Source organism: Simochromis diagramma, unplaced genomic scaffold, assembly GCF_900408965.1.
Source record: "Simochromis diagramma unplaced genomic scaffold, fSimDia1.1 OVJJ01000176.1, whole genome shotgun sequence".
In the NCBI taxonomy this organism is placed as follows: Eukaryota; Metazoa; Chordata; class Actinopteri; order Cichliformes; family Cichlidae; genus Simochromis; species Simochromis diagramma.
Genome location: NW_024386892.1, coordinates 3,128,276 through 3,150,898, shown reverse-complemented (window position 1 = coordinate 3,150,898; position 22,623 = coordinate 3,128,276). Strand labels below are relative to the sequence as shown.

General features: G+C 48.1%; 1 protein-coding gene and 1 long non-coding RNA gene across 3 annotated transcripts; one reads left to right on the top strand and one right to left on the bottom strand.

The window, feature by feature from the left end:
- Nucleotides 1-190: 190 nt before the first annotated feature.
- Nucleotides 191-20,711, top strand: nfkb2 (nuclear factor of kappa light polypeptide gene enhancer in B-cells 2 (p49/p100)). 2 transcript variants are annotated; one of them, XM_040033919.1, is made up of 24 exons: nt 191-294; nt 1,898-2,005; nt 8,670-8,709; nt 10,018-10,087; nt 10,790-10,830; nt 12,034-12,132; nt 12,947-13,098; nt 13,601-13,713; nt 13,997-14,155; nt 14,458-14,562; nt 14,860-14,948; nt 16,279-16,417; nt 16,664-16,777; nt 16,916-17,128; nt 17,222-17,363; nt 17,447-17,561; nt 17,882-18,089; nt 18,177-18,346; nt 18,433-18,535; nt 18,608-18,786; nt 18,990-19,077; nt 19,161-19,330; nt 19,996-20,107; nt 20,307-20,711. In XM_040033919.1, the coding sequence occupies exons 2-24, from the start codon at nt 1,989-1,991 to the stop codon at nt 20,375-20,377; spliced, it is 2,709 nt and encodes a 902-aa protein (XP_039889853.1). In that variant the 5' UTR covers nt 191-294; nt 1,898-1,988; the 3' UTR covers nt 20,378-20,711. The 2 variants fall into 2 exon arrangements, with proteins under 2 accessions (XP_039889853.1, XP_039889854.1); XM_040033920.1 differs by lacking the exons at nt 191-294; nt 1,898-2,005 and adding an exon at nt 7,669-7,872 and having other exon boundaries at nt 20,307-20,377.
- LOC120734864 lies at nt 6,559-7,734 on the bottom strand. Its single transcript, XR_005696126.1, has 2 exons — nt 7,626-7,734; nt 6,559-7,488 (listed from the first exon to the last, which is right to left on the bottom strand). It is a non-coding gene; the product is annotated as an uncharacterized LOC120734864 (long non-coding RNA).
- Nucleotides 20,712-22,623: the final 1,912 nt, after the last annotated feature.

The following is a 22,623-nucleotide window of genomic DNA, read 5'->3' as shown; positions in this document are numbered from 1 at the left end:
TTTTGATATATAAATAAAAAAAACATTTGAAATGCTGTTTTTTAATTTTCCTGAATATTTTTTGCGACTGTTATCGTTTTATTGTCCTCCTTTTTTGTTGTTTTTTTCTCTTCTCGTTTGAATGTTTTTCACACTGATTTCTCTCCTGTTCACTTCACATCGGAGGTGCAGGGTTCTTACCTTTATTTTGAAAATCGGGAGCAGGACGTGACCTCGGGGTTGTGATCTTGGTCTTGTTGCTGAATCCAGTTTGGAGTTTCCAGACTGAAGTGAACCTTGAGAGCATGCACGCAGGTAACGTTTCTTTAACTTCATTTAAAGTCAAACTGCTGATCAATAAAATAAAATTATTAACCGAGCGCTGGACACGCACCTGTAACTCAGGTGATTCCACCACAGCCGAACTTTAATGTGCCTCATTTTCGCGTGACAAACATTCGGGGTGACGTGAGCAGCTGTTACTCGATCACTGAGGATTATTGATGATTGATTATTGGGTCGTTTCAGCGCTGGCTGTGTTTGATGCAGATGAAGTGTGGAGGTGCTGGAGGTGTTGAGGTTGCGCTGTGATGTTTAAACTGGCTCGTTCTGCTTCTATAATCCAGGCTCGTGTTTGTTGTCAGGCGCAAAGAATCCAGTTAAATAGCCACTGTGCTCGGCTCCTGGGGTTTGTTCTTGAGCTGCTTCACAGTTCAAAATGATCCTTTACCGCATACCGAGCCCTCAGATTCGCCAGTTTCCGGAAGCCTGCCGAGGGGCCGCGGAGTGAGGACTTCCAGTGTGGCGTGTGGTGGTCTTGGTGTGGCCCACCTGCGGCTCAGATGTACCTGAAAGAAGTTCCAGAGGAAACAAGGCCTTTCTAACAAGAAGCGTGCTGCACGCCAGCCCTGCCGTCGGCCGTTTTACCCCGTGTGACCCGAGGCGGCTCCAGGCGCTCCACCGCACCTGCATCACCTCCATCCAGGTGTTTACGTTGGATCCAACGCGTGTGGCTCTGCTCGCACATTTCCCCAAAACGAACCCGTGAAACAGCCGTGCTGACGTCAGACATCTGCAGGGTTAGGGAACATTCATCGTTATGACACTGACCTCTGACCCTGAAGTTTTCCTTTAAGGCGCTCTGCTGACATCCACAGACTTCATTACTGTAAATATGATCAAAAGAGAATTTTCTAGACACAGATGTTCACAATATTTAATCATCTTGTCTGTTTTATTTATAAAGCACCAAACACAACAGCAGCCGCCTCAAGGTGCTCACAGACTCACAAATATACAACAGACAGCGGCCAACAATCACGTGACGCTCGCTGAGCACAGATGTGGTGCTGATGGTGCTGATGGTGCTACGTTAAAATGAGACTTTTCTGTCCGCTCTGGAAAAATGAATGAAAGGAGAATTTCTACCTTACAGACGTGAAAATATCAAAGCGGATTAAAGAAGCTGAGGAGAGTTTAAACAAGGCCAAGTCTTCCTCGTCTGTTTGTAGAACAGAAAGTTCTGACGGCGCCTAAACGCCTCGTTTGGTTTGCAAATCATTGAAAAAAATTCATCATTTTCTTTGAAAGATGAATTTTTCTGAGTAGCTTGAAAAACTTTTGAAAAACATTTTTCCAAAAACACATGAAAGCAGATGTAAATGTGACCTTTCCAGAGCTGCTCCTCCTCCTGTTGGGTTTTAGGCTAACAGTTTCCATTGGTTCTCAGTGTTTGTGCTAAGCTAACCCTGTGAAACTGAGGCTGTGGTGAAGGCGGACTGCTCCTTTAACTGTCTGTTGGGCCTGAGCTCCCTGATCGTCCCCACACATCACAGAGGAGGAGGAGGGTGGAAATTCCCACTGATGTGACTCCATCAGCACCGAGCTGTGTCATTAACCCTTCGCTTACCATCCACAGGAAAATCCCTGAAGGAGGAAGAACAGGTCAGCTGCCTCCTCCTCCTCCTCATCATCATCATCATCATCATCGTCGTTGTCAGCGCTGAGCCATGGCAGGAGCCCTGCGGTACGTCTGCTGTTAACCCTGTAATGTGCTGTGATGCGTTTCCTGTTTGTTATGAGATGTTTTGGAATCCTGTTGCTCAAACCTCAGCGACGCACAGGAATGTTTCTGTGGTTTCTACGGAAGCCCTGAAGCTCCAAAAAGTGATTTTTGTTTTGGTTTGTATGTTGTGCACTGAAGTTAAAGCAGGCTGTGTATCTCACTTCCTATCCTGCTCGCTGCAGCGCCAGGGTTTTGTTTTAAATCGTCATGGCACTATTATTATTATTGTTGTTGTTGTTATTAGTAATATTAATTCAATTCAACTTTATTTATAACAGTCGCCTCAAGGTGCTTTATATTGTAAGGTCGACCCTACAATAATACATACAGACAAAACCCCAACAATCATGTGACCTCCTATGAGCAGCACTTTGGCGACAGTGGGAAGGAAAAACTCCCTTTTAACAGGAAGAAACCTCCAGCAGAACCAGGCTCAGGGAGGGGCGGGGCCATCTGCTGTGACCCAAGACGTTTGGGTCCATGTTCTTTTCACCATTTTTAATCAGAACGACTTCAATGTTACACCGACTGCACTCACAGCACTTTATACAGCACACACAAACACACACATAAAGAGCAGTGATGTGATTGGTCCTCCAAACGAGTTTTTTAGCCTCTGACAGTGAAACACCGACCGTGAGCTGATGAATGAGAGCAAACACAAACATGAATCAAAAGGTTAAAGGTCGTGAAAATGTGACGGCGTCACGCTTGGTGCACTCGGGTGTGTTTGTCCTCCACGTGTCTGCATGGGTTTCCAGACAGGTGTGTTCGATCACCTGAGGAAATGAACCCAAACCTGCGTACTGTCTGCGTCCTCCGGCTGTAGGCTCCACCCCCTCGCCCCTGACTTGATTTGCAGGAAAAAAATCATTTTTAAAACCGCCAACAGACCGCCGCTCTGAAGCGCGTCATGCTTTCTGTCGTGGATTGCATAAATCATCATTCAGCACAGCTCACATGTAGGTACGTAGTGCCCCTCTGCAGGCTTCCACAAGTTGTCCAATCAGAGAAAAGTATGTTTTTAAAGAGACAGGAGCCTGTTTGAGACGGAGGATGGACTGATGCTTCGGTCCCAAGCCGACAGCAGCCTGTTTTAGATTAAATAAATCATCTGACCAGCTGAGACCTCAGTCTGTTTTGTGTTTCCGTGACAACCAGCATCTGATGACTAACACCTCGTTAAGGCGCATGGAGGTTGTTTCTGAAACAGCGGTTGCTACAAAACATCCCAGCGCAGCGGAAAGTTTGACTCTATATGGCTCTCACCTGAAAGCGATGGGAACCTCTGATGCAGACTGATGTTGGTTTATTCGTTCAGTTTGTTGCTGCTCTTCCTCATAATCAGAGCCAAGCTGCAGGAAGCGCCTGATGTTTACAACAGGGGCCAGTTTAATACGGGTCAGAATAAGAAAATAAAACTGACAAACCATCTCATCCTCAGATGTGGATTATATGTGATGCCCTGTCTGCGCCTGTCAGGTAAAAATACACGTTAGACGCTGTCGGTTTTCTTCATCACTCCTGTATCAGCTCAGTGTATGCAATAATAATAATAACAGGAAATAATAATATTGTAGTGAGAATAATAACAGGTGTATTCGAGTCGTTCTAGTTCATTTTTCCTTCATGAGAAACTAAAAGAGCAGCGTTTGTGTCCCCGTGAAGCCGACACACACCCTGGCTTATTTAAAGTTTATTAAAGTTCTTCTAGCGGTTGTTCTGCTAACAGGCAGCAAAGACGACGTTGTTGCTGTTACATTTAGAAGTTCATATGTGGGGAATATTCTCTGACTCATGGCAAATATTTCCTGATTTTACACGCCTCCATTGAACTTCTCATCACGGAACAATAGTGGATTCAGACACTCGTATCACTGCAGTAAAAAGAACATAAATGTGTTTATCAGTGTGGAAACTAGTGCTGGGCCATCTCATACCGTTCACAGTAACACCGGTATGATGTTGGGCAACGATAAGAAAATGAAATATGGCGATAGAATATGGGTAAAACGCGCATGCGCAGTTCCTTTGTTTTCATACGCACATGGCGGCAACTGAGAATGAGGAGGGTGAAAGCGGATCGTTGAGTGAAACGGATGAACCTGAACTGGTTTGTAAAAATTCTGCAGCTTCACTGGTGTGGAACTGGTTTAGCTTTCGTCCGTCAGATACACAACAAAGCACTATTTTTGGTAGCGCATGCTAGCGGGCCGTCGTTATTACCGTCTTGTTTGGAAAATACGGCGCACTTAAAATCAATCCTTTGATTTTTCTGACAGTCGACAGAGCCCCTTATAATCCCGTGTGCCTTATGTATGAATTCTGGTTGTGTTTACTGACCTCGAAACGATTTTATGTGCACGGCGCTCGAAAATCTGTCAGATGTTTCAGTACGACTTTGCTAAGCTACGAAGCCGCACCGCTTGATGGATTGTCGGAGCATTACGGCTATCGTAGGCGGAGCCTCGCGGAGTGATACGTACTGTGCTTCAACATAATATTACCGTGTTGTGTGTGTGTTTAACCTTTTTTTAAGTGTTGTGGATATTATACATGGTTATGCTGAGGATATGTCGGCCAGTTTCCACCGGAAATGCCTTTTGGTTAAACTGTCAGTGAGGAATTTGCACTGTTACATTTTTATATAACTTTAATGCAGATAAAAAAACAGCTGCTTGTTTAAGTGAAAATACGTTGATGGGGTTTTTTACACTAATAAAGTTGAGGAGTTGTAAAATATTTTGTCTAGTGTCAATTATATCGTCATTTATATCGTTATCGTAAATTTTCAAATGTGTATATTTTGATATAAATATTTCTGCTCTGGTGGAAACAATCTGATTTATCTGAATGGAAAAGTTAAAGTTCAGCTTTTAAGGTTTTAATCTCTACTCGAGGCGGTTACAAGATGTTTGTTTTCATGACAGAAGTTCTGTTAATAATCTGGATCTGATTTGAGATTATTTCAGTTTCTTATTGGCTCTAACGTTCTGATCCATCACTTTGAGCGTTTCTTACTAACTAATGTTACTGACAGGTCGAATCCTCCTGCCTGTAAATCACTGTCTCATCTGTTTTAACATTTAGAAATGTTTGTGAGTCTGAGGGACGGTCTACGTAAGCATGAAACGCTCCACCTGTAGATCTCCACCCTCGTCCTGCTCTTCGTCTTTTCCTTCTAACGTATTGGAGGACGTGGTTTTCCAGCAGCTGCAGGTTTTTCAGCCTGGCTCCACAGAAGCTGCTCTTTTGTCTGTTGTTAATGATCGCATGTGTTGTTGACGGTGGTGATGCTGCTCTGATACAGTGGATCACATGATCTGGATCTCCTGAACTGTCTGATACTGTCTCTGGGGCATACCTCAGGGTTCAGGTCTGGGACCACTTGTCTTTTCACTGCATGTGCTGCCACATGTTGTGCATCATTTCTATGGTGATGACGCTCTGACTGGTAACTCTTTGTTGTCATTGCACAGTCATACCTAGAACAACAGTACAACGAAATTGGAAACTGTCCCGTGTCAGTACGACACACAACACAAACAGGACAACACAGTAACTTAACTAAATAAAAGGGATGAGTGCATGTTTTATTGCACATTTTTATTGTTATTATTATTATTGTTGTTGTTACCCCCCCCCCCCCCCCCAAAAAAAAAAAGTCCAGGGAGGTAGCCAATCAGGTCAGCTGTTTGCACTGATCAGGGCTGTTGCCCTGTTGTAACAGCTGTCCTTGAGTCTGTTTGTCTGGGACCTCAGCAGCCTGAACCTCCTGCAGCGGCAGCAGCTTAAACACCCGGCGTCCTGGGTGTGTGCAGTCCCGTAGGATGCTGCGTGCCCTCTGGAGACAGCGAGTGCTGTGCCGGTCCTTCAGGGAGGGAAGAGGATGTCCAATGATTTTTTTTTTGGGCCACATTAATGACCCTCTGAACCTACATGACGTTCATCAGCTGCTGGTTGCACTCTCCATAACTCCTCCTTCAGATCTTGAGCCCTGACATCAGGTAATGTTGGAGTCATATTTGATTCTTTCATTTGGCTCACGTATCGAATACGTTGATAAAGCAGCGTACTTTAGACTTAACTGAAGTTAAACCGTCTGTTTCTGGTAGTAAAGGTCTAATATAATGATTGCAGCGGGTTCATAATGCTGCTGACACGGAGGCGTGGCCATTATTGGCCCGTCCTCTGATTGTTGCACTGGCTTCCGGTGACGTGCACACAAACATTTCAAATATTGTCGCCAACTGCTTTACGGGGTTCGTCTACGTCACGTGTCATTCACTGAGGTCCGCCTACTAGCTGCTGATTGGTTCGCACTGCTGACCGGGCGTTGTGAAACTCCAGAATCGTCTTCCTCATTACCAGCCTTCAAACTGAAGAAAACCCTTCTCTTCATCATCATTCTCAGCTTCAGACTGGGTTCAGCTTCTGTTTTTCTATCATTGTTTTACTTTTTATCTTATTTCTCTTGTCTTTCTTTATTAAATGATTATTCTTATTTTTACTTGTTATGCAGCACTTTGCTCGTTGCTTCAATATGGGGTAGAAATGCAGCGACAGAATCAGGAGCGGCAGTCAGGCCGATAGCAGAAACTCAGTCTGCAGCTCGAACGTCTCAGGCTGATTATTTATAACCATCATAAACCAAACATAACCAGATTCAAGCTGCACAAGTTTCATGAAGGTCAGTGCAGCTCACAGCTGACTCACAAACCGTGAATAAGACACAAGAAGAACGAATCAAACAAAATAAAGAAAAGACACAAATAAACAAAACTAGGAACAATGTGCAGTAATCAATAAGCTCTGATCAGCAGGTGGAAGAAGCTTTCAGATCCATTCAAACCTGCAGCGTTTTTATTTACTGGTGAGACGAATCAGGATCCACAGTTTGGTTAAATACACACAAACGAAGAATGTGACATCACATTTGCACTGGCATGTTTTTTTAAATACAGATGTTAATAATGTGCGTGACGATGACTCATTGTACCATCTGCTGGTGCAAATCGGTATTACACAAAAGTCAAACTGAAGATATCTGAGATAACTGAAGATAAAGTTTCACAAACTGAGCGCGCGGCTGTCAGTGCTCGGACCACCTCTGTTCACATCATACATGCTTCCCTCAGGCTGGATCATCATAGCAAACATTTCTACTGCTATGCTGATGACACCCAGCTCTCTGTCCGTGAAGCCAGATAACACACATCAGTTAAACTGCAGGTCTTAAAGATTCCTGCAGCTGCTGTCAGCTGTTCTTCTGTGGTGAATGACTGAAGCTCTTCGGCTGTAGAGCGCCCGGATGCTTCGGGAAACAAGCTGAAGGAGCTGGAAGCAGCCTGGGACGTCTGCTCGAGGTCACAAACATGAAGTGTGTCGCATGGGCATCCTCAGCTGTTGCTTGTGTGTCTGCATCGCGTTCGGTGCTTCTCACGCTGCAGGTGAAGAAATGTTTCATCAGGTTAATTCAAGCGAATGACTGAAGCTGTTTCAGGGAAACATGAAAGAAATAACCTCTGTGGATTCCTGCAGACTTCCCCTCGGGTTTTCTCTCATCTCGCTCGTACTCTACCTTTGTGGGTTTGTCTCTGCACAGCGCTCTGATTGGCCGATGCGCCGAGAGGGGCTGTCCCGTCACAGCGGGTTGAAGCTGGGAGAGCAGTGAGCTTCGCATCAGTTTTGAGTCAGAGGCGTTAGACGAGGGACAGGAAGTTGAACGAGAAACCAGCAAAAAGACAGAAAAGAGAGCAAAGAGGAAGCAGAGCGGAGCCGGACACCCGGCGGTGACAGAGCGCCGTTCACAGCTGTAACCCCTGCAGGTTCGTCCCTGTCTGCTGGTTCTAGCTTCACGCTGGGCTTCAGCTTTAACCAGCTGCTTTGTCTCGGTGTTAAACTGCTTGGGTCTGACGGCTGAACGCTGTCGGGCCGGTTTCTCGTCCGCTCTCTCGTGACTGTGCTGCAGACCTCATCAGCTGTTTACGCTCTGATGAGGTGAAATAAGCTGTGAGAGTGCGGCTGTAGTTATTTACTGCTCTTTAAGCTCCACACGGCTGCTTCCATTCGAAGCTGTGTCTGTAGCAGTTGTTCACACCATCATGAGTGTTATTCAAAGACTTTAACTGTCTCAGGATGTCGACTCTGTCTTTATTTTTCAGCTCGAATGTTTATCTCTGTTTTTCTTTTTGTTTGTTGTTGCTCTTCTTCCTCGTCTGCCTCACCGGCAGCAGCAGAGTGACATCAGCAGCTGTAGCCCCGCCTCCTCTCTCAGCAGGCCTGGGATTCTGGGGGTTTTCCTCAGCTCAGCCACTTCCAGGAAGTGACTGAAAGCAGAGCGAGATACGGGAAGGGGAGGGGGCAGAGAGAGAGGGGGGGAGATTAGAGACAAACAGCAGAGAAGAAGGAGGGAAGGAGAGAGGCCGTGCAGTGTTTGAGTGCGTGAAAGTGAAACTGCTGAACTTTGGATCGCTTTGCTGTGCTCTTGTGTCTTTGTTCGCCTCTCGGGACTTTCAGCTTCAGCCTGAGGGGGATTAAAGCGACTCGGCTCGGCCGATGGTTCCTCCGACACGCCTCTGACTTTCTCAACGCTTCTCACTGACTGTCTCTGTTTGTGCTGCAGGATGACTGAAGCCCAGTTCATCGGCGGCTACGAGCACGACGTAAGTACTTTCTCTACATTTGTCTTTATTCTCTCCACTACAGGAAGTGTGTTTTTAATCCAGCTGATCAGCGAGCGTGCCTGAGCCTCGCTCTAACCGTTCGTTCTGACACGAGAACGTGGAAATGATTTCAGGTCTCCTCTGATTACATCATCCTGAGTGGATTCAGAGGTTTTCTGCACATCTGTGAAGTTTTATTTGATGTCTAAAAGAAGAGACGCGTTTACATCAAAGCCTGAAATCAAAGCGTGCGGTGGGCTCTTTGTTGTAAACCTGTGGAGACCTCAGCAGGAAGCAGCGACACAAAACCAGTTCAGAAAACTTTTCATACGGTGCGCGAGGATCGGATCAGTGTTGGATGTTGACTCGGGAGCAATGACACCGTTTCCAGTTTAAGAGGAAGCCACTTCTCATTCAAAGAAGCACAGCTTTGTATTTAACCAGGCGAGAGGTGCAGGTGACACAACGAAGCGTCGCAGAGCTTCAGTCGGTTGCTGCTCGTTTTCGCTTTGATGCAAAAACAACGCGTTTGAATAAAGTTGTTCCTGCTTCTCATTAACTGAGGAGGCCCACCACAAGCCAAACAGGCTCCAGATGTTTGCACTGGGTGTCTGCTTCAGGTTAGCTGCTGGAGTACGAGCTCAGCGCGGTGCGTTCATCAGGACGGCCGCAGTTGTCGCTCCTGTAGACGTGGCTCAGGATTAATGTGCAACTTACAAGCTTAAATTTGGTAAAGCATCCCAAAAACAACATTTAAAATCTTCTTCATTCTCTATATGAGTGAATTCTGTGCAGCTGAATGCAATCATGCAGAAAGGTGTAAAACAAGTGGAGGCAGTTAAAGAACAGAGTGCTTCAGTTACGGTAAGAAATAACCGATTCGTTTGAAACTCGTTAAAAAGCAGAAATCTGAGGGGCTGCGAGGGGGTTTACAGCGCTAATGATTCACGTTTAACTGATCAATCATTTTGATACCAGAGATGTGTCAGTTTTGCCGATAAATCGATGATTCACAGGAACGTTATGAAGCCCCTGAAACTGTTTTACAAGGGTTACCTAGGCAACTGGAGTCTGGAATGTCCGCCAGCGACCAATCGTAAGCCACAGAGTGAGGCACAACGAACGAGCCGCTTCCTGTGTGATGGAGGTGTTCCACAGGGATCGACATTGGGCCCGTTGCCTTTATACGTCACAACTGTAACATGTGCTTTTACACCGACAGCACAGTCTGATGGTCCTGAAAGGTCTGAGCTGTAAAGACGATCGATCGACGCTCTGTTAAAGATGTTTCTGCTTGTTCGTCCTCAGCTGCAGCAGTTCATGCCGTACGACTATATTCCAGTGGACATAAAGACAGAGCCCTTCATGCCTGAGACAGGTGAGCATTCAGGACGATGTCACAGTCACATCAAACTATGGAACAGGTTGAACTCCCAGCTCATTTTTTGCCTCCTTAATCAGAAAAAAAGATGCGTGCCATTGTAGGAAACAACATCAATCTGCAGACTCTCATTTGTGTTTCTGTTATTTAAGTCAGTTTGTTGCCTTTAACACACTGACCTCCTGTCTGAAGCATCCCACTGCACCACAACATCTGGTTTAAAAAGGTCAAAGGTGAACCATTAACGGGTCTGACTGAGAACACGGTCAGGCTGGAGTCAGGAGCTCCTGAGAACACACGAGTGTATTTGAAACCAAGCCTTGTGAAGTCCAGAGCCCTTCACCATCTTTAAGTTTTGCTACAACCTCAAACAGCTCAGGATGGACTCAGCTCTCTGATCCTGCCCTGGGGGCGCCCCAGTACCCTCCCTCAGTTTTAGAAACATGTACAGTCTGGGTTTCATACCCAGAAGTGTGTGTGTGTGTCGGTTAGTGGGCATCAGTACTGTAACATGTTACAAGAAACTCCACAAAACTCCAGCGAATAACACCTGGTCATCTAGAACCTTCTAGAATTTACTCACGTCTGGTAACATTTTGCTTCTCGCTGATGAAATAGTGAAAGTTGATGATGATTTTGAGAAATGATCAGTCACAGCGACTGACGAGTGTTTTTTCTTCACCTGTGTTTGTGTTGTAGCTCACGGCCCGTACATTCAGATCATCGAAGAGCCCAAACAGGTGAGACTCACATCTTACTTCCTGTTACAAACACGACAAGGCAGCAGTGGGTGGATAAAGACTGCAGTGGAAACATGGAGGTGACAAAGATAAAGATCGAAGCAGTCGTCAACAATATAGCGTAGCAATAAGACACAGACGGCCTGATAAACCTGGATTCTTGGTGGTTCAGATCTTCAACAATGGTTTAAACGTGATTGTTCCTTTGTTAGTCCTCATTTGAATTTTATTCACCGGTGGAGTGATTAACAGACGCCAGCATTACCGACGAACGGTCCATTAAGTGCTGTAGCTGCTGATGGAGTCCCACAGGGATCAGAGTCAGGTTCACTACTTTGTCCCAGTCCAGTTTTATTCCCCTGAGCCTACCACAGACGAGTTTACATCATAACGTTAACGTCTTATCCTGATGTTTTAAAGTTTGAAGTAGAAAAGCTCTGACAATACAAAGTCTACAGCTGTGGTAGGATGCAGCGTGATGACGTAACACCAGCAGCACGACACAAAAATGTGTTTGTTGTTGTGTTTGTTGTTGTGTGTAACGTGAAGCTGAACGATGCCCTGCATGGCAAAGCAAACAAACAAAGGATTTGAACAGCGTGAGGTGATGAATGAGCTCAAAGCTCCGACCTGAGCTGAAGCTCAAACAGGAAGAAGAGATTTCGTTCAGACTCAGAACGGTGCTTCCCCGGCGGGCTGATCCACACGTTAATACAACAGTCACTTCCTTATATCCAGGGTTTTCCCAACAGTCATATAAGAACACGGGACCGAGCCGACAAGCACAAACAGGGAGTTTCTGCTGCTAAAGGTTGCGTGTCTGCTGACTGTCTCTATGCAAATCGCTCAGTTCTGCTCTGAAGACAAAGGAAGTGCCGAGTTTACGCAACCAGTGCTGAAGTAGTGACGCAAACGCTCACAGCACCACAGCCTGCACACCGGCTCTGATATGCAGTCGCATTTTTAGCTTTTCTTCAGAATAAAGTTTTAATAAAGTTTAAGATCACGAGTCATGCACACAGCAGCTGTTTGTAATGAAATGAACAACAGTTTCAGACCCGTCGCCTTGTTTTAAATGTTGTTGAATTCATGCGCTGCTTTGAAGAGAAAGTGAAACTGTGAGCGTGACGGCTCAGGGAAACAAATACAGATGTTCCCTTATCTTGACTGCTGTGCTTATCTTTAACGTGTGTGTGTTTACAGAGGGGATTTCGTTTCCGTTATGAGTGCGAGGGTCCATCACACGGCGGGCTCCCGGGGGCCTCCAGCGAGAAGAACAAGAGAACGTACCCCACAGTGAGGGTGGGTAACACACGTCAATAACAACCTCGGCATTTTGCCACGTTCACGTCTCCGGCGGTCAATGTTTCTGTACGTCGACCTAAAACTGAACTCGGTCAGGTCGTTTTAAAAAACAAACCCTCGGACATTTGTTTCTGGATGAACGATCCAATAATCAATCAGTGCTGATCGGGAAATGTGGACGTGGAGTTTCCAGCCAGGTGGGGGCGAGCGCCACATTTGTACCGATCTTCACGACAGTTTGAGGAACAAATGTTCGTAACGCACACTGATCGGTGACAGTTTGCATCCAGTGAATCCGATGAGCGTCCCTGTTCGTGCTGTCTCTCTACATTCATAGTTAAAGACTTTTTGGAACTTTTTTATCGGGTATTTTCAGGACAGGAAATGTGGGAGCGCCGGGGGAATCGTCTGGGGAAATCCCTCCACAGCTCGGTACTACACCTGATCTCCCTGTGCGTGGAGACGCTCGGAGGAGCTCTTATCAATAATAAACATGATAAATGTTTATCCTCAGAGAGCCACGCGTGTGGGGTAATGACGTAAAAGCCGGTGTCCCACAGGGCTCCACGCTGGGCTCTTTATCGTTCGTGTCCTAAAGCAGGTTTTGAAACGTTCTCCCACAATACGTTTTCTGATGTTTGTGTAATAATTGTGCAACACGTGGCTCAAAGTTCACCACTGCAGAACCTCCAGCCTTCATCTTTACACACCTTTAACCAGAACATCCACCATTTTTATTAAAGCTGTTCATGGAGTCCAACCTGAAGCCCGCCTGTGGCGTGCAGACCGTAATGCTGTCTTTGTTCCTCAGATCAATAACTACGTGGGTCTGGCCCGGGTCGAGGTCCAGCTAGTGACGCACACCGACCCTCCTCGCGTCCACGCCCACAGTCTGGTTGGACGCCACTGCGTCGAAAACGGCACCTGCACCATCGACATTGGCCCCAACGACCTCACCGCCTCGTCAGTATCCAATCACGTCACGGCATTATTACCCCCTCCCTTTTTATTTACTTCCCCTTGGCCTTATTATTATTAAAAAACACAAGGACCCCCTCAGAGTCAGCTTCTAGTCAGTCTTTGGTCACTTTGAATCTTTTTTATTTAATATTTATTTTATTGTTATTTCATTTTCTTTGTCAGTTGGATGTTGTTTTCGATGTGCTCTTTGTTGCTCTAAAGTTTGGATTTAGTGTCAGACAGTTTAAAGACAGAGAGGCAGACGGTTTGTGTGTTTGTGCCTCTTTGTGCTGCTGTGAGGGAAAAGTCCAAAGAGGAAGTCGCAGCTTTCTGTCTGAGATTCAGATGAAATCCAGCAAAGTGTTGGGAATCTTTACTGCAATGAAAAAACCCAGAGAGAAAAACAAAAACACACTGAACACATCGCTGCCTGTGTTTCACTGCAGTCACGACCTATATGTAGAAAAGAGACTCTGTGCATAATGGATGATGTCACTTCCTGTAGGTTCAGCAACCTGGGGATCCTCCATGTGACCAAGAAGGGTGTGGTTGAAGTTCTGACCCGGAGGCTGAGAGAAGAGAAGAAGCGGCTCAAAGGGCCGCACTGTCACCTGACAGGTAGACTCACCTGAACACCTCAGTCCTGAGTCTTTGTTTCGCTTTGTCACCGTTTAAAATGGTTTGCTGTTCATTTTCAGAAACGATAAGTAATCGTTTTGGTTTCAGACGTTCAGAAACAGAAAGTCAGAATTCTCCTTTCAGTTTTTGAACTTCCTGTTTCTTTAAGCATCAGAACATGTCCATGCTGTCATGTCCGCAAACAAACGTCAGACCGTAAACGTAACGATCAGCTCAGCGGGACGAGCAGAATAAAAGGTGTCGAACTCGTGCGTGTTTGCAGATGTCGAGGAGTCGGCCATCGTGAAGGAGGCCAAGGAGCTAGGGAAGACGATGGACCTGAACATCGTCAGGTTAAAGTTCACCGCCTACCTGCAGGACAGCACCGGCGCCTTCACCCGAGCGCTGAAGCCCGTCGTCTCCAACCCCATCTACGACAGCAGTGAGTCCTAAGTAAAGATTTGCTTAGACGAGAGCTCGCTGTGCTGCAGAGGTGGACGAAATCAATGCTGACCATGCAGCGTCCTCAGGCCTCTGATTGGATAGAGGTTTGAGCGTCCTGCTCAGCTGATCTGAGCACAGTGAACTTTGTAACGATGAGCTGTATTTGCAGACGTGTTTAGTGCTGAAGTAACCAGTTTGTTTATTAAAGTAAACAATGTAACTGATGAAGAAGCTGAAAATGAACCGCACTGCAGACGCTGACAGAAGCTCAGCTCTGATAAAAATCTGTTCCTCCTGCAGAGTCTCCCAACGCCTCCAACCTGAAGATCTCCCGCATGGATAAGACGTGCGGCTCGGTGCTCGGAGGAGACGAGATCTTCTTGCTCTGCGACAAAGTCCAGAAAGGTAAACGACAAACCTTCAGCGCTTTGTTTTCACCGCCGCTCAGGCTGCAGACATATCTGGTGGTGGTCAGAGGGCCCGGTGGCGCCAGTGTCCGGCAGCCTCGCCTCTGTCAGTGCGCCCCAGGGCGGCTGTGGCTACAATGTAGCTGCCATCACCAGTGTGTGAATGTGTGTGTGAATGGGTGGATGACTGAATGTAGTGTGAAGCGCTTTGGGGTCCTTAGGGACTAGAAAAGCGCTATACAAATGCAGGCCATTTACCATTTACCATATCCCATCATGCCTCTGTGCTCCTCAGATGACATCGAGATCCGGTTTTACGAGGAGGACGAGGACGGATGCTGGGAGGCATTTGGGGACTTCTCACCTACGGACGTCCACAAACAGGTAAGTGTGTGTGTGGGAACCAATATCCCGCCCCCACAAGTTGGAGACTCAAAATGTGGTTTTAGTGTCAGGGTTACAGTTGGGGTATGGTTAGGGAAGCAGGAGGAGAAGGATCTGTGCCAGTTAGGTGTCCCCACAAACACGGTGTGCGCGTGTGTGCGTGTGTGTGCGCGTGCGTGTGTGTGTGTGCGCGTGTGCGTGCGTGTGTGTGTGCGTGTGTGTGTGCGTGTGTGTGTGTGTGCGTGTGCGTGTGTGTGCGTGCGTGTGTGTGTGCATGTGTGTGTGTGCGTGTGTGTGTGCGCGCTCTGAGGGGAATTCCTCCAAACGGGCTGCAGACACATCTGCCTGCTGGACGAGTTCACCTGCCTCAGCTTCAGCTTGAGGCTGCGTTTGGCTGCAGCAGGGAGCTGTGAGGAGCAGCTCTGCCAGAAATCCCGTCTCAGATCTGCTTCGTAGGAAATGTCTGAGTCGCCGAGAGACAAACAGAGGCAGCCTTCAACACAATAAACCTGCAGTTTGTGGGTTTGTGGTGTGTGACGTTAAAAATTGTGAAAATAATATTAATAAAGTGTCGGTGGCTTTTTTCGGTGTGCAGGAAAGCCCCCACGCACAGCACAGCATGTGTAACGTCATTAAAGAGGAAGTCATGTGACGCACTGCAGCTGTGCACAGTGAACACAGACGACTGTCAGTGTTTTTATAAATGCTCTCATCACTGCACTCACCTCAGGTTTTTCTACTCCTGCTCTGTATGATGTCACAAAGGGCAGGTAGCTCCCAGCCACAGAAGCCCCACCCACTTTAAAGTCTTGCATTTGTGAGCGTGCTCAGAGAGGAATAAGGCGTTTATTTAGTAGAGATCCATCGTGGATCACATGTCTGAACTGAAATGGAACCAGCCCCCTAGTTTGCCTCGCAGTGGAGCTGATGTTTCCCATAAGGCACTGCTGTTCTGCTACTGCATGCTGATTGGTCGGTTAAGGGTTTAGGATGCTGTAAAGCGGCTCGTGCTGCTGTGATGTTCCTGATACTCACAGAAACCAGCAAAACTTTTTTTCTCCAGTCTGTTAAAGACGCTTTTACCAGCTCAAGAGCGCCCCCTGTGGAACAGGAAGACCATACACGGGCAGTTCTCCGTGGTGTTGGAGGCTCTTTGGCGTTGTCTTAAAGGGGGAGGAGCTACAACAGCTTATTTTAGGCCAAGGGTGATCTGAGGGGCTGTGTAATGTAAAGAAGGATTATTTCGAGCCTTCACTCATGCAAAGCTGGTCTAATAGAGGCCACGAAGAAGAAAACAGTTAACACTGAGTAACTGGTCTCCTCTCTGCAGTACGCCATCGTGTTCAAAACGCCGGCCTATCACAGCACAGAGATCGAGCGGCCCGTCACAGTCTTCCTGCAGCTGAGGAGGAAGAAGGCGGGCGACAGCAGTGACCCCAAACAGTTCACCTACATCCCGCAAGTCCTAGGTGAGCCGCCACGCTGCACACAGCACATTCTAACCAGGCGCTGCCGGTAAATCCCCACAGAGGCTCGCAGATGTTTGGGGTTAAAGGTCACAGCTCCGGGGTTTCCCACAGTGGAAACTGTTGCCATGCACAGACTTTCAGTCCTCACCTACTCACTCAGGTGTTCATTACACAGCAGCGAGAGACACAAAGCGCACTTTCTAGTTTGTTTTCCGTCACCATCGTCTTGTCTTCTCTCCCTCGCAGACAAAGAGGAGGTGCTGAGGAAGAAGCAGAAGCCGCTGCCTCACTATGAGCACTGGAGAGGAGGAAGAGGAGGAGGAGGAGGAGCCGGGGGATTTGGTGGATCAGGAGGAGGAGGTAGGAAAATGTTTCTAAGATTGGCATGAGAAGGGGGATTTCCTCGCATGAACATGAGGAAGGCGTCTCTCAGACTCAAACGGACGCGGCGCCGAGGCTTTCCTCGACCGTCCTGAGTTTTGAATCTTCTTTCTGCAGGATTTCAGTTCCACCAGGAGATGAATGGAGCGGGGGGAGGAGCAGGAACGGGAGGCTTTTTTAATGTCTCTTTCCCTGGCTTCGGTAATGGGGGAGGGGCTCAGATGTCAGGCTCCGCCCCTCAGTCAGGTGCTGCTCAGCAGCAGCAGCAGACCGACAGACAGACAGGAGGACAGAGCGACTCGCCGCTCCGTCAGCAGCTCCTTCAGATCGGTAAGAAACAAAACTGTTCTCCTCTCGTCGTACGCCGATGACGTGCCGCTGTACGCTCGCTCACCTGAACCTCCACCTGTGCTGCGTTTCCAGCTGCCGCCCTCAACAGCAGAGTCTCTCAGAGCGCCCGGCAGACCGCCACCGCCCTGCTGCAGTACTGCAGCACCGGAGACGCTCGCGTCCTCCTCGCCATCCAGAGACACCTGTGTGGCATCCAAGATGGAAACGGAGACACGTGAGTGTTTCTGAGAACCAATCAGAGCAAGTTTCTCCTCTGAGGTTTGTTTGGTGGCTTCACGTGTTTGTTTCTCCTTCCAGACCTTTACACCTGGCCATCATCCATCATCAGACAGGTGTGATCCAGCAGCTGATCCACACTCTGCTCAGCAGCCAGCAGCAAGGCATCATCAACACAGCCAACCACCTCCAGCAGGTAAGCTCCTCCCCCTCCTGTCTGATGTAGATAATGAGTAAACCCAGCTGTAACAGGTAATAACATCCTGCATAGTTTACAGGTTACTAGGTAAACTAGAACTCGCCTCATCTTTTTAGCTGCAGTCTGAGGACAGGTAAGCAGAAACTGGCAGATCAGGTGTTTTCAGATGCGCAGGTAAAGTCCCGGGAAGTTTTTCCTGTTTGGAGTGTTTGTGCTCTGATCGGAGCACGGAGCACACACCTGTCGGGCAGGTTAGGGCGCTGCAGGAAGCTGCAAACATCCTTATCACGTGACCGCTGACTCCTCCTCCTCTGCAGACTCCCCTGCACCTGGCGGTGATCACACGGCAGGTGAAGGTGGTGGAGGTGCTGCTGAAGGCGGGGGCTGACCCCAGCCTGGTGGACAAAGATGGCCGCACCCCCCTCCACCTGGCGGCGCTAGCCGGGGACCACAACATTCTTCGCTTCCTGCTGGCTCACCTGGGAGAATGCCACGCCCACCTGGTCAACATGCCCGATTTCCACGGTGAGAGGACGCCCCCCCCCCCCACACACACACACACAGACAGAAATATAAAAGGCTGAAAGTAACCGAAACGTTTCTCTCCGTCAGGCCTCCACCCACTTCACCTGGCTGTGAGGAGGGACGGCGAGCGCTGCCTGCGTCTGCTGGTGGAGGGCGGAGCCAAAATAAACGAGCCTGAGCAGAAGAGCGGGAACACCGCCCTCCACCTGGCCGTCAGAGAAAACCTGTTCAAGGTGGCCTGCCTGCTCATCACCGAGGTAACGAGACACAGCAGGAGGCGGAGCTTCTTTACATCAACCTGCAGTGTGAATCTGATGTCATTAATGTCTTTGTGTGTTTCCAGCTCCGAGCTGACGTTAACGCCTGCACGTTTGGAGGAAACACGCCGCTCCACCTGGCCGCAAGCCTCAGCTCGCCGACCTTCTGCTCCATGCTCATCGCTGCAGGTGAGACACGCACACATGGGGAGGTGGAGCCACACTTAACGAACAGGTGATTAAAGGTGGGCTGTTCCTCAGGTGCTGATAAGTCCATCGAGAACGATGAGCCGCTCTTCTTCAGCTCCTCCTCCTCAGACGATGAAGATGAACCAATCAGAGAAGAAGAGAAAGAGCGAGAGGTCGCCCCAAAGACATCCAATCCCCGCAAGAGACCTGCAGGAGGCCACACACCCCTGGACCTGGCTAAATGCCAAAAGGTAAGTTGTACTTTCAAAATAAAAGCATATTTTCCAGATGTAGAGACGACAGATGTACATGTGATCGACCAACTGCGTAAACAGCGGGGTAATCGATTCAGAGTAATCAGAGTACACCCTCAGGTGGCATTTTCTGAAGGTCGTTACGGTTTGTGAGGACGCTAACAGAGAAGCTGTTGTGTGTGGCTACATCACCTCTTCAGGTCAGGAAAGTGTTGTCGCCATCTAAGAGTCCGAAGTCGGATCGCCGCGGCAGCGGGAACATCAGACCGACGACCAGCAGCACTGAAGGTTCGTCGGTTTTCTCTTTTTAGCTGATCGCCTTTCAGATGTTACTAAAAACAAGCTAACGTGAAGCTGCGATGCCGCCACAGAGGTGGAGCGCGCGGGGCTCGACGAGGACACGCTGTCACGGCTCGTGGACGTGCTGAGCATCGGCGACGTCCCCTGGAAGAAACTGGCGGAGAAGTTGGGCATGATGACGCTGACTCACCTGTACCAGGACAGTCCGACGCCCTGCCGCCAGCTGCTGCGCCATTACAAGGTAAGAGCCACGCCCACCGCACACGTGCCTCGCTGAGGCTGCGCCGGGTCACGTCTGACAGCCGGCCTCACGTGATGGCACCCCACGTGTCCGCCTCTCCCTCTGTCCGAGTCAATTAGAGGTCTCTTCCTGTTAACAGGGAGTTCGTCCTCGCCACCGTTTTAGGGTCTTTACCCTGAAATCAGCTGCAGGTAACAGCTCACCTGCCAGCCACGCCCCGGCTCTGCGACACAAACAGGAAGCATCGCTGGTGCTCGTAGATGTTTCAGTAAGCTGTGCTGCTGCTTCCTGCGCACACAGTCACATGATCGCTGTCAGTTTATTATTTAGAGGAAGGCTCTGTGAGGGACGTTTCCTGTTTATCTCGATCAGGTTGTCAGACACACCTGTGATACCTGTGAGCAGCAACGCGTCTGTTATTACTGCCGAGTCTCTAACGTACCGCGTAAAGCACCTGGAGGGGACTTTGGTGATTTTCTGTAGAATAAGAACTGAAACAAACTGAATGTCATGGGCTCCTCCTGGTGGAGTATGTGGGTACTGCAGCAGTGCGACTCATGTGCTCATGTATCTCACAGGAGCTCGTGGCAGTCTTCCACGTTAAGCTGCAGAGGTGTGCTTTGTGACGGCTGCAGGTCAGATTAAACGTTTGTGTGTGTTTGCAGCTGGGTGGAGGTGCAGTCGAAGGCCTGGTTGAAGCTCTGCAGTCTCTCGGTCTGACAGAAGGAGTCCGACTGCTGAGGAACGCCGAGCTCCGAGACGACAAACACAACACAGGTAACTGACGGAGGCGTCCGTTAGCTCTGCTCAGATCTGATGTTTTACACGCTGCAGCGATAGAGCAGGACGGTACTGAGCATGTGCAGAACAGCGACGACTGGAATCTGTTTTTAGTCTCACATCTAACATCGAAGTGCTGCTTACGTTTTGTTACGTCCAACAGACCCACTCACATCGTTCTTATTCTTCTCTTCAGACGTCACTGTCGACAGCGGCTTCGGCAGCCAACCAATGGAGGACGTGGAGCCGCCCGCGGGCGTGCAGTGACGAGTGCGTCACGAGCACCATCCTTCTGCGATCCATCAGAAACCTGCAGCGGGTTTCAGAGATCGGACTGTAAACGTTTGCTTCCTGTAGGATCGAGACGAACATTTGAAATCCAGCTCAGCGAATCAAGATGAAGTTTTTTATAAAACAAATACAGAGGATGGACGAATCGACGCTGAAACTGTACCATAGATCTCAGAGCGTGCTCTTTTTAACTTATGTTTCATTTTCCTGTAATAATTTCACTTTATTAAAGAGTATGTGTGTTGTGTCAATAACCTTTTTGAAAAGTTGGGTGGATGAAATGATCAATAAATCTGTTGTTTCACTTTCACACTGAGCTGCTTCTTCTCCATTCTGGAAACTGGAATTTCCCATTTTCTGTCCGGTCTGAAACGCAGCACGCCTGCTCCCTGATATGGACGATCCCAGCACCTCAAAAATAAAGTGATGATACCAAAACTAAACGTATAAGTTTGATGTGAAATATGAGCCAATCCGACTGTGCTTCAGAGAGGAATTAAAAATAAACATTGAAGTTCACCAGAAAGAAAAGACAGCGACCTGCCCGCCATGTGGCCGCGTTTTCTGAGGTAAGTTTAAAGGAGGAGCTAAGCTCGCGGTCTCAGGTGTTTGACACACCGTAATCTGTCAGCAGGAGGATTTTAACTCTGATCCAAGAGGCGAACAAAAAGTGGCGGCTCACCATCAGCACAGGATTGATCCACCTGGAGACGGAGGAGCTCAGGCTGCATCATGGATTCTTTCACTGCATCGGTCTCCTGTGCAGAGGTCCTCCCTGCACCGCTGTGTTGTTGTGTGTGTCTGAGCTACACTGGGACGTCGTGCTGGGAGAAGACTGTCTGACAAACCTGACTTCCTGTTTGTCCTTCTGATTCTCCCTCGTTGGTGTCTGACCTTCGTTTCTGTGCAGCTTCTCTGATTTGATGATAACCATGTTTTAAGAGCCTCCTTTGCACATGTGTGTTCCTTTGTGGGAACATTTTCTGTGTTGTCCTGATTACTCCCAGTTTGTGTTCCCGAGGGTGGTGGGAGTCAAAGAGGAGGAACTGGTCTGTGTGTGTGGGTAAACTTCCTCAGTGTTCACAGCACAGTGCAACAGTGGTGACCTACAGCAGAACCAGCTTCACCCGATCAGACCTCAGACGCATATTTAGATACGAGTGGGAGACAAAGTTCAATGACATGAGTTTATCAGCTGTTGATCAAGTTGCTTCTTTGTGTGACGAACAGATTTATTTTTAGATAACTCATGACCAGAACTTGCCAAATTTGGCATACGCCATGAATTCATTTACTAGATGATGTCATTGCTTGCCTACTGGTGTTGGCCAGAGGGGCCGATGGCGCGATATGGCAGCCTCGCTTCTGTCAGCCTGCCCCAGGGCAGCTGTGGCTACAACTGTAGCTGCCTCCACCAGTGTGTGAATGTGAGAGTGAATGAATAGTGGCATTGTAAAGCGCTTTGGGTGCCTTGAAAAGCGCTATATAAATCCAACCCATTATTATTATTATTGCTGGAAAAACTGTCACTATGTGAGGGAGGGAAGATTAGCCAGTAGTAGCCTCAGCGTAGGTACAAAGTCCTGCCTGTGTCACAGCACCGGGTCTGCCACTCAGTGTTTTGTGTACTTTAGTTTTATTCTTTGATTATTGTGTTTTCTCAGCGTTTCCTGTTTTATTTTGACAGAGTCGTTAGGTTTGTTAGTGTCAGCTGTTTCCTCATGTGTTTCCAGTCCCCCGATTACCTCTACTGTGCATTTAGTCTGTGGCTGTATCCCAATTCAGGGTCTGCAGCCTCAACGATCCTCAAGGGCCGCGTACTCAAAGACCGCTGAGGCCGGAAGTGCGAGGCTTGTGAAATGGGAAGGTCTAGCCTCCGTTGCGCTGCCCAGGTTGCCTAGCAACCATGATACTAACAGCTGGAAACGTGTCATACAGCTGTGTTTGACAGAAATGAAGGAGAACATATTTTGTTCATTTGTTTCTACATGAGCTTTGATCATTCTCTGTCAGATTAAGCTCAGCTATTGGACGGCGTATATTTTAAAGTAAAGGCTTTAAAACCAAGTTAGTACAAACGTCACTAATGTCACATGACTTTGCTGACATGTGACCAACAGGAATGTTTAATGTTCTTCATTATTAAACATTTGCACATAAATAAGTGACATCATATTCATTTACTCTTTGGCCGCCCCTCATCCGCCGTTTTTTTCGGCAAA

Excerpts from the sequence above, each read along its gene's own strand:
- nfkb2 (XM_040033919.1), top strand. Across the intron at positions 18,347-18,432 it reads CCTGCCTGCTCATCACCGAG|CTCCGAGCTGACGTTAACGC; the intron begins GTAACGAGACAC and ends GTGTGTTTCCAG. Across the intron at positions 18,536-18,607 it reads CTCCATGCTCATCGCTGCAG|GTGCTGATAAGTCCATCGAG; the intron begins GTGAGACACGCA and ends GCTGTTCCTCAG.